Source organism: Mauremys reevesii, linkage group 8, assembly GCF_016161935.1.
Source record: "Mauremys reevesii isolate NIE-2019 linkage group 8, ASM1616193v1, whole genome shotgun sequence".
NCBI lineage: Eukaryota > Metazoa > Chordata > Testudines > Geoemydidae > Mauremys > Mauremys reevesii.
The window spans coordinates 85255192-85270334 of record NC_052630.1 but is presented as its reverse complement, the minus strand read 5'-3'; the positions used below and the strand labels follow the sequence as shown (position 1 = coordinate 85270334).

Sequence of the window (15143 nt, the reverse complement as noted above, 5' to 3'; positions counted from 1 at the left end):
AATCATACAGATACAATTAAAAAAACCAATCCTTGTAACTGAGGCAGTATGCCTGTCATTTTCCTTTTTGAAATATTAGCTAATGGTTTATGATCTCTCTCTACTATATATAAATATGTGAAATAGTTTGCATGCAAACACTAATGCCAAACTATCCTTTTTCTATTTGAGCATTCTGACATTCCATTACTGACGTGGCTCTAGATCAGTGGTGGGCAGCCTGCATCCCACAGGCTGCAGGTTGCCCACCACTGCTCTAGATGCATAAGCAATTGGTTTCCGAAGATCACCATACTTTTGTAATAGAACTACTCCTAGGCAGCGTTGGGATGCATCTGAAGACAATTTTGTAAGTCTGTGTTACTATCAAATCATTTTAGTACTGGAGCTCTTTTTGTTAGTTGCTTAAGATGCTTAAATTCTTATTGATTTTGACAGTCCCATCTCCCTTGATTATTTTTACAGAGGAAAGCCCTTAGATTTGTTGTTTTTTCTGCTAGGCTAGGCATGTTATTTTTCTACAAAATTATCCATATCCAAAAATTTTTGTAATAACTCCTTATCTTTTGCATAAGCATTAACTGCCTTACTTGAAACCAAATGGTAGAGCATTCCCTCAATCTTTTTAAAATGAGAACTTAGGCGTTGGAGTGCAATTATGTCAACATGTATGTGGGTACCCAGCCATATAATGACTATTGTCTTTGCTACAGTAGTTTCTCTGCCACAGCTGCTTATGGTTTTTTGTTTTTTTTAATTATAACCATCAATCATTTAAGCTTCCAGATGCCTTTGCAATTGCCAAGTACTTTATCAACTATAAATAAGATTTTATAAAGAATTTGTAGGAAGAACCTACTTTCTGTTGGCCCAGCTTAGTAAAAAACATGGGAGTGGAGTCGGGGGGGCTAATAGTTGGGTTAAGAATTGTTAATGAAATGTAGAGACTGCTACCATTTCTGGTTCAAATCCAGACCAGGTTAGTAGTGATCAGAATTAATACCAGTTGATGGCTATTTGATTAATTCACTTCAGCTCCCCATGGATAAGTAACCATATCACACAAACCACTACCACAACTGGCATAAACCAAACACTCTGGTTAATAGCTCAGCAAAGAGAGTGAGACCTGAATTATCCCACCCTGAGACTCTTCCTCCAGTTCAGACTGGAGGGATATTGGTATAGAAAGCTTGCTACTACCTGTATTCAGTTGTTAAAGTCCAGTTCTTTATATTTTTTCAAATTTTTATTAGTGGACAGATGCCACTACCTCAGCATTCTAATATATGTATTTTACTGCAACAGACAGCTCGAAGTGAGCATGTGTGTGTATGCAGCTAGAAACCAGATAATTTGAAAATGGTGCCTATAGAATAGTTCCTCAAATACCTAAAACAGACCAAGGTGAAAACCTTCCAAGCTAAAAGATCACATGCACATATATTTTGTGAGTTAGGAGTTGTGTGTTTAGTCCTAAAAATATAATGTTACACTTAAAGTAATAAGCTGTGTCCTCTTTAATTATAGTGGAATGTTTCACATATTCCTCTGTTGGGTGGAAAGAGATTGGTGGTTAGGTAATAGCCAATAAATTGGACAGAGTGATCAACTCCCCATGTCTATATGCTTCAGAACCCCCACAGAAAAAGGAAAATAACTCCTAAATAGAGCTTGCTTCTATAGTAAAGTTATTGAACTGTACCTTTTAATAGATTTTTAAAGATTTGAACAATGGTTTAAACACAAGAACCATGTTGTTCATCCATAAATTGAAGGTCCCTCTTTATTCTTGGGAACCAGATGAAACAATAATGTCTCAACTGGTATTTGCAAAATGAAATGATATTGATCTCATTTTCAGTGAGGTTTGGAGTCAGCAGTAAACTATAGAATAAAGCAATGAGAAGGAAAATGAAATTCAGCTGACATTTATTTTTAGTATATATTCAGAGCTCTATCCTGCTATCAGTTCTCTTCTGTAATTATGCATTCAAATCCCCAGCAGATCAACAAGAGAATATAGATTTCCTGATGCTGTATCATGGAACAATCCAATATTTCATTTTCAGACGACATGAGGTTAGAAGTCATTTTAATATCATATAAAGCTCATTCTATTGTGAGAGGATGAAATATGGGGGGAAAAATGTCAACTTGTTTATATTCTCTGAGTAGGTAATGTCAGAACCATAGATCAGAGGTGAATGTGTATCATACTTGTTTTTATGTGGACCAATGGGTTAGTTATTAATATCCTTTTTTTGGTTTTCTAGATATAAGGTCACATTTAGCACTTGGAACCTTCATCTAAACATTGACTGAAACAAAAATACATGAAACGAATAATAGCTCAAAAATAGTTTTCCCTTAAAAAAAAAAGTACTTGTTTGTTGGTGTGTCCTTCCTTACTAAAGTAAACTGCTTCAGGGTGAGAGAGAGCTCACTGGTTTGTGCATTGGCTTGCTAAAGTCAGGGTTGTGAGTTCAATCTTTAAGGGGGCTATTTAGGGATGTGGGGCAAAAATCTGTCTGGAGATTAGCCCTACTTTAAGCAGGGGTTTGGACTAGATAACCTCATGAGGTCCTGTCCAATTCTTCCTTGAAAAGGAACTTCACTGTGTTCTTTAAATACAAACATGTAAGAATCATATAATTTCCTTTTAAAATTCCTATAAAGCTCTCATGCCTGCTTCAAGTCAGTTAGAAAGGTAATTCTTAGCCCATCTTTTCTTTAGACTACTCTGATCACCTTAAGAAACTGCCACATCAAGGCCTTTATTACTACTAATTACAGCATAATATTGTGATAGCAGGTGTCACCATGTGGTGCTGTTACAGCTCGTCTTCAAGTTTTTAGCATGCAAGCAAGTTTTTGGTCTTGGAAAAAATGCTTGTATTGTTACTTTTGGTTGTGCAAGAATATTTGTGTAAAGGCTGCTTTGGGAGAGTGGAAGCAGAGCAAGCAGGAGGAAAGTTTGCTCTTTGCCTTAAACTCTTTATGAGAGTCAGTTCTTGATGCAGAGTAACTCCCTGGCCATATAAATAAAGCAAATTATGCTTAGAATATGCCCAGATTCTGCGTCACTGATTTCTCCTCCAACAGAAGCCAACCGACAAGGTCCTGACATTTTGCTATCATTCAGAAGGAGGTCATAATAGTTTCAGAGCAGGACACTGGTGTTGAAGGTATGTGTCTCTAAGGCCTCATCTACACTACGCAGTTTTGTCAACAAAACATTGGAGGTGTATACACTGAAATGCTCCTCCCACCAACGTAACTCCCCTGCTATGCCAACATAATAAAACCACTCCGACAAGAGCCAGAGTGCTTTTTGAGACATAGTTAGAACAACACAGCATCAATGTAGACACTGCACTTGCTTATGTCACCCTAATTGGCCTCCAGGAGGTGTCCCGCAATGCTCATGATGACCACTCTGGTCACCAGTTTGAACTCGGCTGCCCTGAAGGTACACAGGTATGCACCCCTCCTCTGTTTAAAGGCCTGGGAATTTTTGAAGTTCCTCTTCCTGTTTTTTTAGCATGGATAGTTCCATAGGTGCCGACCCACCATCAGCCCCCGCATCAGCTCCTCCTACCCCTCTCAGTGGCTCCCGCCCGCCGGCAGGCCCCACGGATCAGTGCCTCCCTCTCCCTCCCCAGGCCTCCTGCTTGCCACAATCAGCTGTTTCACAGCATGCACGAGGCTCTGAGGGGGACGGAGGAGCAGCAAGAATGCGGTACGCTGCAGAACTGGGCAGGGAGAGGCAGGGTGGAGGTGGAGTGGAGGCGGGAAGAGGTGGGGCAGGGATGGGGCCTTGGGGGTGGAGGGGAGTGGGGGTGAGGCCTGGGGCAGAGCTGGGGGTCAAGCACCCCCCAGCACTTTGGAAAGTTGGCATCTGTGGACAGTTCACATAGCCTCTTCCCAGCTGACCATGCTGCCTTTCTGCAGCAGACCCGCTCCTGCGTGGAGTACACCAGAGCTGTTGGATCTGTTGGGAGAGGATCCAGCCGTAGGAACTTTGATATATATGGCTGATTGCTAGTGGCATGCAGGAGAAGGGGCACGAAAGAGACATGCAGCAGTGCTGTGATAAGATCAAGGAGCTGTGACAGACATACTAGAAGGCAAGGGAGGCCAACTGTCACGCTCAGGCATGCCAAAGTCATGCTGCTTCTACAAGGAGCTGCATGCCATCCTCAGTGACAACCCCACCTCCACTGCCAAGAGCCTCGTGGATACTTCGGGGGGGAACTGAAGGCAGTGGCCAGCAGAGTCAACCCTGAGGATGAAGTGGTAGACAAGGAAATGGAGTTGGACGATGTGGAACACATAACAGGGTCATCCGGGGCATGGCGAGTCAGGATCTCTTTGATGCTGGAGAGGTGTAGCCAGTCCCAGCACTCTGGCTCCACTGCTCATGAAGCAGTGGACCTGAGCTCTGGTAAGCACACATTTTGCTTTGATGCCACACAGTCAGAGGAGATTGAGCTTTCATGTGCTTTGTTATATGGTAGAAGAGGGATAAGGGACAGAAATTAACAAGAGCCTATACAGCTATGCAGTGGAAGCCCGGCGGAAAAGTTTGTTAATGTACACCAGGATGGCCCAGGGATCCTCCATAGAGGTCTCTAGGAAACTTTTCTACAGGTATTCTAAAATCCTCTGCCGAAGGTTCCTTGGCAGAGCTGCCTTTTTCTCACCGCGCTGTATGAAACTTTGCTGCACCAACCAGCAATTATTTCTGCAGGGAGCAGAGCAGCACACAGGTGAGGAGCATACGGAGCCCGTCTGAAGCAAACGCACCATATTTGCGACTCATGCCGAGCTGTGTGCTAGCCAAGGGACAGTGAGAAAGAGGCATGTGTAACTTTTGTGATTCACGGCTGTGAGTGCACTCACAATGCTGTCTCTGTTCATTGTTTCTTTGGCTTCTGCAGATGTGCCCTTGAGGACCAACTGCTCCACACTGGTGGAGTGCCTCTGTCAGTAAGGTGGCAAACCAGGGCAAGTAAGGAAGATATGTTTCACGAACTGCTGCAGTCAACAGATAGTGAAATACGAGCATGGAGGGAGACAACGAAAAAGTGAGGTTAGATTGCCTGGAGAGGAGACGGAGCTGGAGCAGATGCTAAAGCTACTGGAGGGCCAGACAGAGATGTTCAAGTCCCTTACTATGCTGCAGTCTGAGCACATCTGTGCACGACTCCCCCCACAGCCATACAGAATTCCATTCCATGCCCTCCCCAAACTCCCCCACCATGTTCCTCACATCTTCCTGGTCCCTCACAGTACCTCTTATCCTCCACCCCTAGGGACTGGTTTCACAATGAAAGCTGGAGTTACACACAGCTCTGAGAGCCATAACTGAGAGACTGTTCATCATTGCCATGTGCCCTGTTTGCCAAAAATAAAATGAGTTTTGTCCTGTCATTAAACTTTAGTATTTGAAATAAAATGAGTCTGTGTGTCACACACATTAGTTGGTGCTAAAATTCAAACAGTGGCTATAGGCAGCTCAGTAAGCCAGTACTACAGGAGTCGTACAGGGTGGCAAGTAAACATCGCCTGTCCGAATGCATCACAAAGACATTACTGGGAATCATTTTCAAAATGTTCCTTCAAAGCTTCCCTGATTTGAATAGCCTCCCATTCTGCCCTTCTAATTGCCCTGGTATCTGGCTGCTTAAAATCAGCAGCCAGACGATCAACCTCAGTGTTCACCCCCCCTAGGGAAACTTCTCCCCCTTCTCTTCACAAATGTTATGCAGAGTACGGCAGGCTACAATGACCATCGGAATATTTTCCTCATTGAGATCTAACCTGCCAAAAAGGCAGTGCCAGTGATCTTACCAAAGCCAAAGGCACATTCAGTGGTTATTTGGCACCTGCTGAGCCTATTGTTGAAGCACTCCTTGCTGCTGTCAAGGTTCCCGGTATAAGGCCTCATAAGCCACAGGAGCAAGGGCTAGGCAGGGTCTCCCAGGATCACTATGGACATTTCCTCATTCCCCAAGAGAATCTTCTGGTCTGGGAAAAAAGTCCCAGCATGCAACTTTCTATACAGTCTGGTGCTCCTAAAGATGTAAGCATCATGCACCTTCCCTGACCACCCCTCATTGAGGTCAGTGAAACAGCCCCGGTGATCCACCAGCACCTGCAAGATCATGGAGAAGTAAACCTTTTGGTTGATGTACTCCATCGCTAGATGGTTTGGGGCCAAGATTGGGATATGCATTCCATCTATTGCCCTGCCGCAGTTAAGGAATCCCATTGCCACAAAGCCATCCACTATTTTCCGCACATTGCCCACAGTCACAGTCCTCTGTAGCAGGAGGCAATTAATGGCCCTGCCCACTTGCATCACTGCAACCCCTACAGGTAGACTTTCCAACTCCAAACTGATTAATGACTGACTGGCAACAGTCCAGAGTTGCCAGAGTACAAACAGTGACTGCCACTCGATTTTCCACAGTGAGGGTAGTTCTCATTCTGCTATCCTTGTGCCACAGTGCTGGGGCAAGCTCCACACACAGTTCCAGGAAGGTGAATTTGCGCATCCAAAAGTTCTGCAGCCACTGCTCATCATTCCATATATGCATCATGATGCAATCCCACCCCTCAGTGCTTGTTTTACAAACCCAGTACTGATGGTCCACTGTGTGCAGCCCCTCCATGAATGCCAGTGGCAATCTTTAATTATTTCTTTCCATGGCACACAGCATGACAGGCACCACCGATTCATGTTGTATTGCAACTAATTAAATACTGCAGGACCAGCCACATTGTGTTCATAACACTCATTGCCAGACTGGTCAGCAGTTCAGGATCTATGCTTTCAGGCAGAGATGGCAGGCACACAGTTTACAAGGGATGTTCAAAAACAGCACAAAATGAAATTGGAAGCCCATGGAATGATGGGATGGGAAGAACTGCATCATAAAATGGTGAGCACCGCCCCTCGATGCACTGCACTCTGTTCCCAGTGGCAGAGCATGGTGAGTTGCACAGTGGGATAGCTACCCACAATGCAACATTAAGAACATAACATAAGAATGGTCTGACTCAGTACAGCCAGAGGTCCATCCAGCCCTGTATCCTGTCTACCAACAGTGGCCAATGCCAGGTGCCCCAGAGGGAGTGACCCTAACAGGTAATGATCAAGTGATCTCTCTCCTGCTGTCCATCACCACCCTCTGACAAACAGAGGCTAGGGACACCATTCCTTACCCATCTTGGCTAATAGCCATTAATGGACTTAACCTCCATGAATTTATCCAGTTCTCTTTTAAACCCTGTTATAGTCCTAGCCTTCTAGGGTGACCAGATAGCAAGTGTGAAAAATCAGGATAGGTGGTGGGGGGATAATAGGAGTCCATATTTTAAAAAAGCCCCAAATATCATGACTGTGCCTATAAAACTGGGACATTTGATCACCCTATAGCCTTCACAACCTCCTCAGGCAAGGAGTTCCACAAGTTGACTGTGTGCTGTGTGAAGAAGAACTTCCTTTTATTTGTTTTAAACCTGCTGCCCATTAATTTCATTTGGTGGACCTAGTTCTTATATTACGGGAACAAGTAAATAACTTTTCCTTATTCACTTTCTCCACATCACTCGGTTTTAGTCAGGAGGAGAGGATAGAAGAGGATAATCTAGGTGCCAGCTCAGACAAGAAACAGTCACATAAAAGAAGAATTGGACACATCAAAAAGGGCAGACAAATAAACAGTGACAATTTTTAAGTGCTTTTATATAAATGCTAGAAGTCTAAATAATAAGCTGGGTGAACTAGAGTGCCTCATGATAAAGGAGGATATTGATATAATAGGCATCACAGAAACCTGGTGCACTGAGGTGATTCCAGGGTACAAAATATATCAGAAGGACAGAACAGGTTGTGTGGGGATGGGGAGTGGCAATATATGTGAAAGAAAATGTAGAATCAAATGAAGTAAAAATCTTAAGTGAATCCACATTTTCCATAGAATCTCTATGGATAGTAATTTCATGCTCTAATAAGAATATAACATTAGGGATCTATTATTGGCCACCTGACCAGGACAGTGATAGTGATGAAATGCTAAGGGAAATTAGAGAGGCTATCAAAATTAAGAACCCAATAATAGTGGGGGATTTCAATTATCCCCATATTGACTGGGAACATGTCACCTCAGGATGAAATGCAGAGACAAAATTTCTCAATATTTTAAATGACTGCTTCTTGGAGCAGCTGGTACAGGAACCCACCAGGGGAGAGGCAACTCTCAATTTAGTCCTGAGTGGAGCGCAGGAGCTGGTCCAAGAGGTAACTATAACAGGACCGCTTGGAAATAGTGACCATAATTTAACATCCCTGTGGTGGGAAGAACACCTCAATCGCCCATCACTGTGACATTTAATTTCAGAAAGGGGAACTATACAAAAACGAGGGGGTTAGTTAAACAGAAATTAAAAAGATACAGTGACTAAAGTGAAATCCCTGCAAGCTGCATGGACGCTTTTGAAAGACACCACAATAGAGGCCCAACTTAAATGTATAACCCAAATTAAAAAACCCAGTAAAAGAACTAAAAAAGAGCCACTGTAGCTTAACGACCATGTAAAAAAAGCAGTGAGATAAAAAGGCATCTTTTAAAAGTGGAAGTCAAATCCTAGTGAGGTAAATAGAAAGGAACATAAACACTGCCTAATTAAGTGTAAAAATGTAATAAGAAAAGTCAAAGAGGAGTTTGAAGAACAGCTAGCCAAAAACTCAAAAGGTAATAAAATGTTTTTTAAGTACACCAGAAGCAGGAAGCCTGCTAAACAACCAGTGGGGCCCCTGGACAATCAAGATACAAAAGGAGCGCTTAAAGACTATAAAGTTATTGCGGAGAAACTCAATGAATGCTTTGCTTCGGTCTTCATGGCTGAGGATGTTAGGGAGATTCCCAAACTTGAGCCAGCTTTTGTAGGTGACAAATCAGAGGAATTGTCACAGATTGAGGTGTCACAAGAGGAGCTTTTGGAATTAATTGATAAACTTAACAGTAACAAGTCACCGGGACCAGGTGGCATTCACCCAAGAGTTCTGAAAGAACTCAAATGCGAAGTTGCGAAACTATTAACTATGGTTTGTAACCTGTCCTTAAATCCTTCCAATGGCTGGAAGATAGCTAATGTAATGCCAATATTTTAAAAAGGCTCTACAGGTGATCCCAGCAATTACAGACCGGTAAGTCTAATGTCAGTAACGAGCAAATTAAGTTGTCATGGGATAAGAAGGAAGATCCTTTTATGGATTGAGAACTGGTTAAAAAGACAGGGAACAAAGGGTAGGAATAAATGGTAAATTTTCAGAATGGAGAGGGGTGTTCCCCAAGGGTCAGCTCTAGGACCAAACTTATTCATAAATGATCTGGAGAAAGGGGTAAAAAGTGAGGTAGCAAAGTTTGCAGATGATACTAAACTGCTCAAGATAGTTAAGACCAAAGCAGACCGTGAAGAACTTCAAAAAGCTTTCACAAAACTAAGTGATGGGGCAACAAAATGGCAAATGAAATGTAATGTGGATAAATGTAAAGTAATGCACATTGGAAGAAATAACCCCAACTATACATACAATATGATGGAGGCTAATTTAGCTACAACGAATCAGGAAAAAAAGATTTTAATAATTCCCAACATCCTGTTTGCTTTTTTGACTGCCGCTGCACACTACATAGACATCTTCAGAGAACTATCCACGATGGTTCCAAGATCTTTTTCTGATTAGTTGTAGCTAATCATATTGTATGTATAGTTGGGGTTATTTTTCCCCAATGTGCATTACTTTACATTTATCCACATTACATTTCATTTGCCATTTTGTTGCCCCATCACTTAGTTTTGTGAGATCTTTTTGAAGTTCAGGGGGGCCAGGAGCAATGAGGGAGTGCCACACCCACAGAGGCCAGGGGCACCAAAATGCAAGTTCACCTGGGGTGCCATTTTCCCTAAGGCTGGTCCTGATTTCCTGTATATATTGAGCTACAGTTAATGTAAGCCCAGGAAACTTTCTTCTAAAACGTTAAATTTAATTAGTTTCTAGATTAGTGGAAAGGAAGAAAAAGTGAGTGAGTGACAGAGCTAGACTGTACAGCTTACTATATCTGACATCTTTGATAGACAATACTAGTTTCTGGAAATACCCTGGATTTATCACTCAAGTAATAATTTAATAGAAAACACTAATTATCCCCTTTCCAAAACACACTTAGACCTGTATGTTCTTTTCCTTTATGGACGGCACTAAGTATGGTTTCTGCAAGTTCTGAGCAGATAGAACAGTTCTGTGGATAAATGTTAAGTTAGAGCGGTGAAGTGGAGCTATTTCATGAAGGGATTTGAAAACCAATAGGGCTATTTTAGATCATTGGAGCTGGTTATAGAAAAGGATTAAAAAGCAAAGTGAAGGAGACAGAAAAGTCACTCTACAAGTGCAAAGAACTTACTTTTGTATTTACTATAGTAGACTGGATCAGAGATTGTGACATCTCATCTTTATTTCAAACACACACAGCAAGTGAACTTCTGTATCTTCAGTGTGATATAACCTTGAATATCTGTATTTAGAGACTGACAATATGAATCTGAAAAAAACTGTATTCTAGTTATGATTTTGCAGCCTGAATCTGAAATTATTTGCACTCTAGAAATGAGATGTACAATTCTGAAACTGAAACACACTACAAATTTACTTCATAAGATGTATGTAAAATTGACATGCAGCTAAGAAAATATAGCATATATCTGCATCTAGCTCATGTAGCAGAGGTTTTGCTTGCAAAACAAGAGTTTTACATGGAAGACTTGTGGCACCACATGTATCTCCACTAATTGTCTATGCCACCCAACATATTATACTTCCAATCTGAAGTCCTCCAGTCCAGCCAAGCTGTGCTCAGCTCAACAATGGAGGGAGATTGAAATTGCCTTTTTGTTCCCTCGATTCCGGGAGTAGCATACATTTAAAGCAATCTCAGGCTTGCTTTGATTTATGTCTGTCTTGCACAAAGGACCACTGGCATGTCAGGACTGGTTGGCCATTCTCTTGGCCCTGGATATATCCCTTTTTGTTTGAGGGTGGGAGGTAGGAATATGCAGAACTCCCTACACAAAGGAATAAATAACTGAGATACACAAGAGGATCTGGCCCTGAGTTTTTAAATCTTAAACGTCTACATGTGTATGAGCTGTTCTTTAAAAGTTGTGCTTACTGTTTTTCTGCAAGTTCAATATAAATTGTTTGCCTCTCTGCTTTTTCAGAGATTGCATTACTTTATAAAGCCTTTTTTTAAAAAAAAAAAAGCTCCCATTAAAGTGCCAAAGGTTGAAATTGTACGTAGCTGACTTTAATTGAGGTAATATTCCTCCAAAAGTGTCCATGAAAACTCTGAGTAGCTGGCATTGACTGACATCAATATCCCAAATGAGAAAGTAAACTAAGTCTATTACAACTGTAAAAGGTCACTAGCTGCTTTTTCATGTAGCAGATATATTTATCAGTAAAACACATTAATTCAGGTCAAGAACAGGAAAGAGATATAAAGAACCAACTTTAGTGTGTGAGTAATCCTTGGTATGAATGTGTATATTTCTTGATTCTCATTCAGTTCCTATCACAGAACAGCCTCGTTGAGACACATCCTTTCTCAGAAAGACAATTGTAAGAGGAAGGGGGTTTCTGGATATTTTACTCATGATAGGGTTGCAGAACAATATGGGAGAACTTTCATGATAATGTCCCATAGTACTCAATACAGCTTCACTGGCTATATTTGTCTTAGCTTACATAATAAGAGTTCTGTAACTGGACAGCATTCACACAACCACCACCAGTTTGTCTAGTTGGCTGCCATGGGAGAAAATATTTTTCAAATTGCATAGTCACCAGTGACCTTTGTTGCTACATCTATTGTTCAATTTAATCCAGATTCTCTGACTGTTGACATCCCATGTAATTCCTTTGGGTGAAATTCTATCTTGCACAGATCAGCAAAAGATCTATGAACTAGCTGTCTTAATTTAACCAGTGGGACTTTAATGGTGAGTTGACCTTGTACTGGTTCTCTTCATAGGAGTAATTTTTAACCAATGATTTTAATGGGATTGTATTGGTATAAATACTGCAGACTTTGGCCTCTTGGCATTAGTTCAGTTTATGGAGCCATAATGGCATTTTTTTCTTTACAGCAGATTTCATCTTACTATTTTTGTGAGCATAGCTGTATTGTATGGTTAATAAAACAGAAGATTAAGGACTAAGAAGGTGGTTATTGAAAGCTAAAATCAGTTATAAGCCAAATAGCTGGGAGGAAGAATTTATTCAGAAAAATGTGAATGATGATTGGGAATCATTTAAGAACGCCTTAGTTGCCCCACCCTCCCTTCCCCCCAACCCCTGCACTGTTCCCCTTCACACCAATGCCTGCTCCCCCTGTGCCCTCTCGCAAAGTCATATAGGTTGACCCCTGCCAGGATAAACCACTAGCCCACCAAATAGTAGTCCTTCAACTTCACACTGGACCCTCAGTCCAAGACTGGACTCACTAGTCTTTACCCCGGGTATCAGGGGGTTTCCATAGTTCTTACCCCTTGACAGTGGAGTTTGTGCCTCAGCAGGCTGGGGATACTAGAGCCTACCTCTCCACTGGGTTCTGGTCCAGGGACCATTGAATAGGGAGTCAAGGCTTGACTACAGACACCCCTTGCTGCCTCCCTAGACCAAGTCCTATGTTGCCTTGGGTCTTTGCCTCAGTCTCTTACCAGGCTCCCCATGTCAGCTCTGCTCCCGTTAACCCTCTTCCACTGGCTCCTGGCAGAGCTTCTTAGCACCATCTAGCACCCAGCTGGTTCTGCTGGAGGAGAGTTTTCTCCACTCTCATCACAGGGTGGTCTTCCTGCTCCCTGCACCACACCTGGGACTGGGAGGACTTACTTTCTGCCACTTCATCCCAACTGCCTCCTTCAGGAAGGCTCTGTCTTCCAGCAGTCCCACTCAGCTCCCTGACTCCAGCCTGGCTTCTCTTACTGAGAGAGAGCCAGAGATCAGCTTGCCTTCCTGGACAGCATCTAACAGAGTCAGGATCAGCCCCACCAGCTTTGACACGTACTGCAGATGTAGTGGGTTGAGGCTGATTGCACCCACAGGCAATCATTAACCCCGCAGGCCCAGTGTGTGGTTCATACACCCACTCAAAGTACATTGTATGTAGCAGGCACAACTGATACATTCATACAGAATCAAACCCCAAATGGAGTTCCTCTTGAAAATATCTGTCCTTCCTTACCTGGGCCCTTACTTATGCCAGGATGCCTAAATCCAATCAACTCTAAGGCCTCCCAAACCCAGCTGCTATTTAAAAAACAAACAAGCTTCACTTAATTCAGTTAATTCAACTTTCCTAAAGTCTAAACTGACTCCCTACAAGTCAAACAGTTTAATCTTTTCTAAATGGTTCAATTGATTAAACCATTTTAAAGCTTGTGATAGGGCACTCAGAGGGACAGAAAGCCTAATGGTTAGTGCACCTGACCTGCAGCCCCTTGTCTCTCCATTAAGGGGAGGGGCAGTAGAGGTGCCTGATTTCTAACTCCAAACCAGGAGCATTTGGGCCTCCACCTGCATCTGGAGTTTTGCCCTAAAGTGGGAAGTGATGGGGGGAAACCAGGCCCTCCCTCTCCACCAGGTCCCACCCCAGGTCCCTGTGGGAAGTAAAACTAGCAGGGTCCTCCCTGTAGAGAATGTTTAAGTCTGCCACCCTGGGCTACTGCCATCCATGTGCTCCTTCAGTTTAGGACATGGCCCCTGTAATCCAAACAGTCAATAGTTTAACAAAAAGTCCAAATGCACAGGGTCCTGCAGGACCTGCTGGTTCTCAAAGGGAGTGATTGGAGGAGGCTCCGAGTTGTGGTGTGCCCTTTGCAGGTTTTCCCCTTGCAATCCCCCCCATCCCATCTTCAACTTCTCTGAGCTGTATAACCTATCACACTACACTGGTTGTCCTGGAGTCCTGCTCTTCCTATGTTTCATGGAGGCAGTCCAGAATTCTCCTTGGCTGCCTCCCATACAATAATTCAAATGGGGAGAAGCCTGTGGATGCCGGGGGCATCCCACAGATGACAAACAGGAGAAGTGGGAGCAAGCTCTCCCAGTGTCAGAGATCAATGGCTATGAACTGCCTCAATGTCATGTTAAACTGTTCCACCAGTCTGTCAGAATGGGGATGGTATATCGATGTTCTCAAGGACTTGACTCTTAGCAGATCGCACATCTCCTTCATTAATTGGGAGGTGAAATTTGTCGCCTGATCTAATCACATCTCTTTGGGGACTCCCCCATCCGCCACCCCGGACAAACACCTTCAGAAACTCATTGACAACGATAGCCACTGTAGCTGACTGGAGGACAGCCTCAGGGTGTCTGGTGGCATAGTCCAAGATCACCAGTTTTACTTTTCTAATGGGCCCACCAGGTCCATGCTTATCCTTTCGAAGGGCACCCCTACAATGGACAGCGGTACCAGGGGGGCACCTTTGGGACCTTTTTATGATCTGTCCACGAGCACTTGGGGCATGACATGCAATATTCCCACACCTCTGAGTGGATACCTGGCCAGTAGAACCTTGTCAGTGAGTGTCTTCTCTCCCTAGAGGGTCCCTCACTGTATTGGATAGGCCAATTGGAGAACACACACCCCTTCAGAACTTTCTTGGTACTAGCAGCTGCATTCTCACCTCCCCTGTCCTTGAATCTATAACCTGTATGCTCAAAAGATCTGTTACATTTTCCCGCCCCCCTTTTGTCTCCTCTCCCTCTTTGAATACCTGTGAAGTGGCTTTCCCTCTCCCCCTCGGAATGCTTGTGAGATGAATGGGCTGGTTGAACAGCTGGAAGATCAGAAGAGCTCCCAGGTAGACAAGGTACCTGGGACTCTAATTAGGCAGCACTCACACACCCAATGCATGGACACTGGCCGAGGTGGAGTGTGACCAATCAGATGCGGCCAAGTCATCTCTAGTCGCAGGCCATGAGGAGCAGATCCTTAAAAGGGGAAGGGGCCATGTGCTCAGCAGTGCACTCACAAGTGTGTACCTCCTGTGAAGGCCCTTCACCC

At 43.3% G+C, this 15143-nt stretch overlaps 1 protein-coding gene across 1 annotated transcript in view; it reads right to left on the bottom strand.

Annotated features, from left to right (window-relative positions):
* Positions 1-13093, bottom strand: part of PIGK (phosphatidylinositol glycan anchor biosynthesis class K) — a 137887-nt gene extending 124794 nt beyond the window's left edge. The window contains exon 1 of the mRNA XM_039486704.1: positions 12965-13093. Coding sequence (XP_039342638.1) covers positions 12965-12979 — 15 coding nt within the window. The 5' untranslated portion in view covers positions 12980-13093. The remainder of the gene's footprint in view (positions 1-12964) is intronic.
* Positions 13094-15143: the final 2050 nt, after the last annotated feature.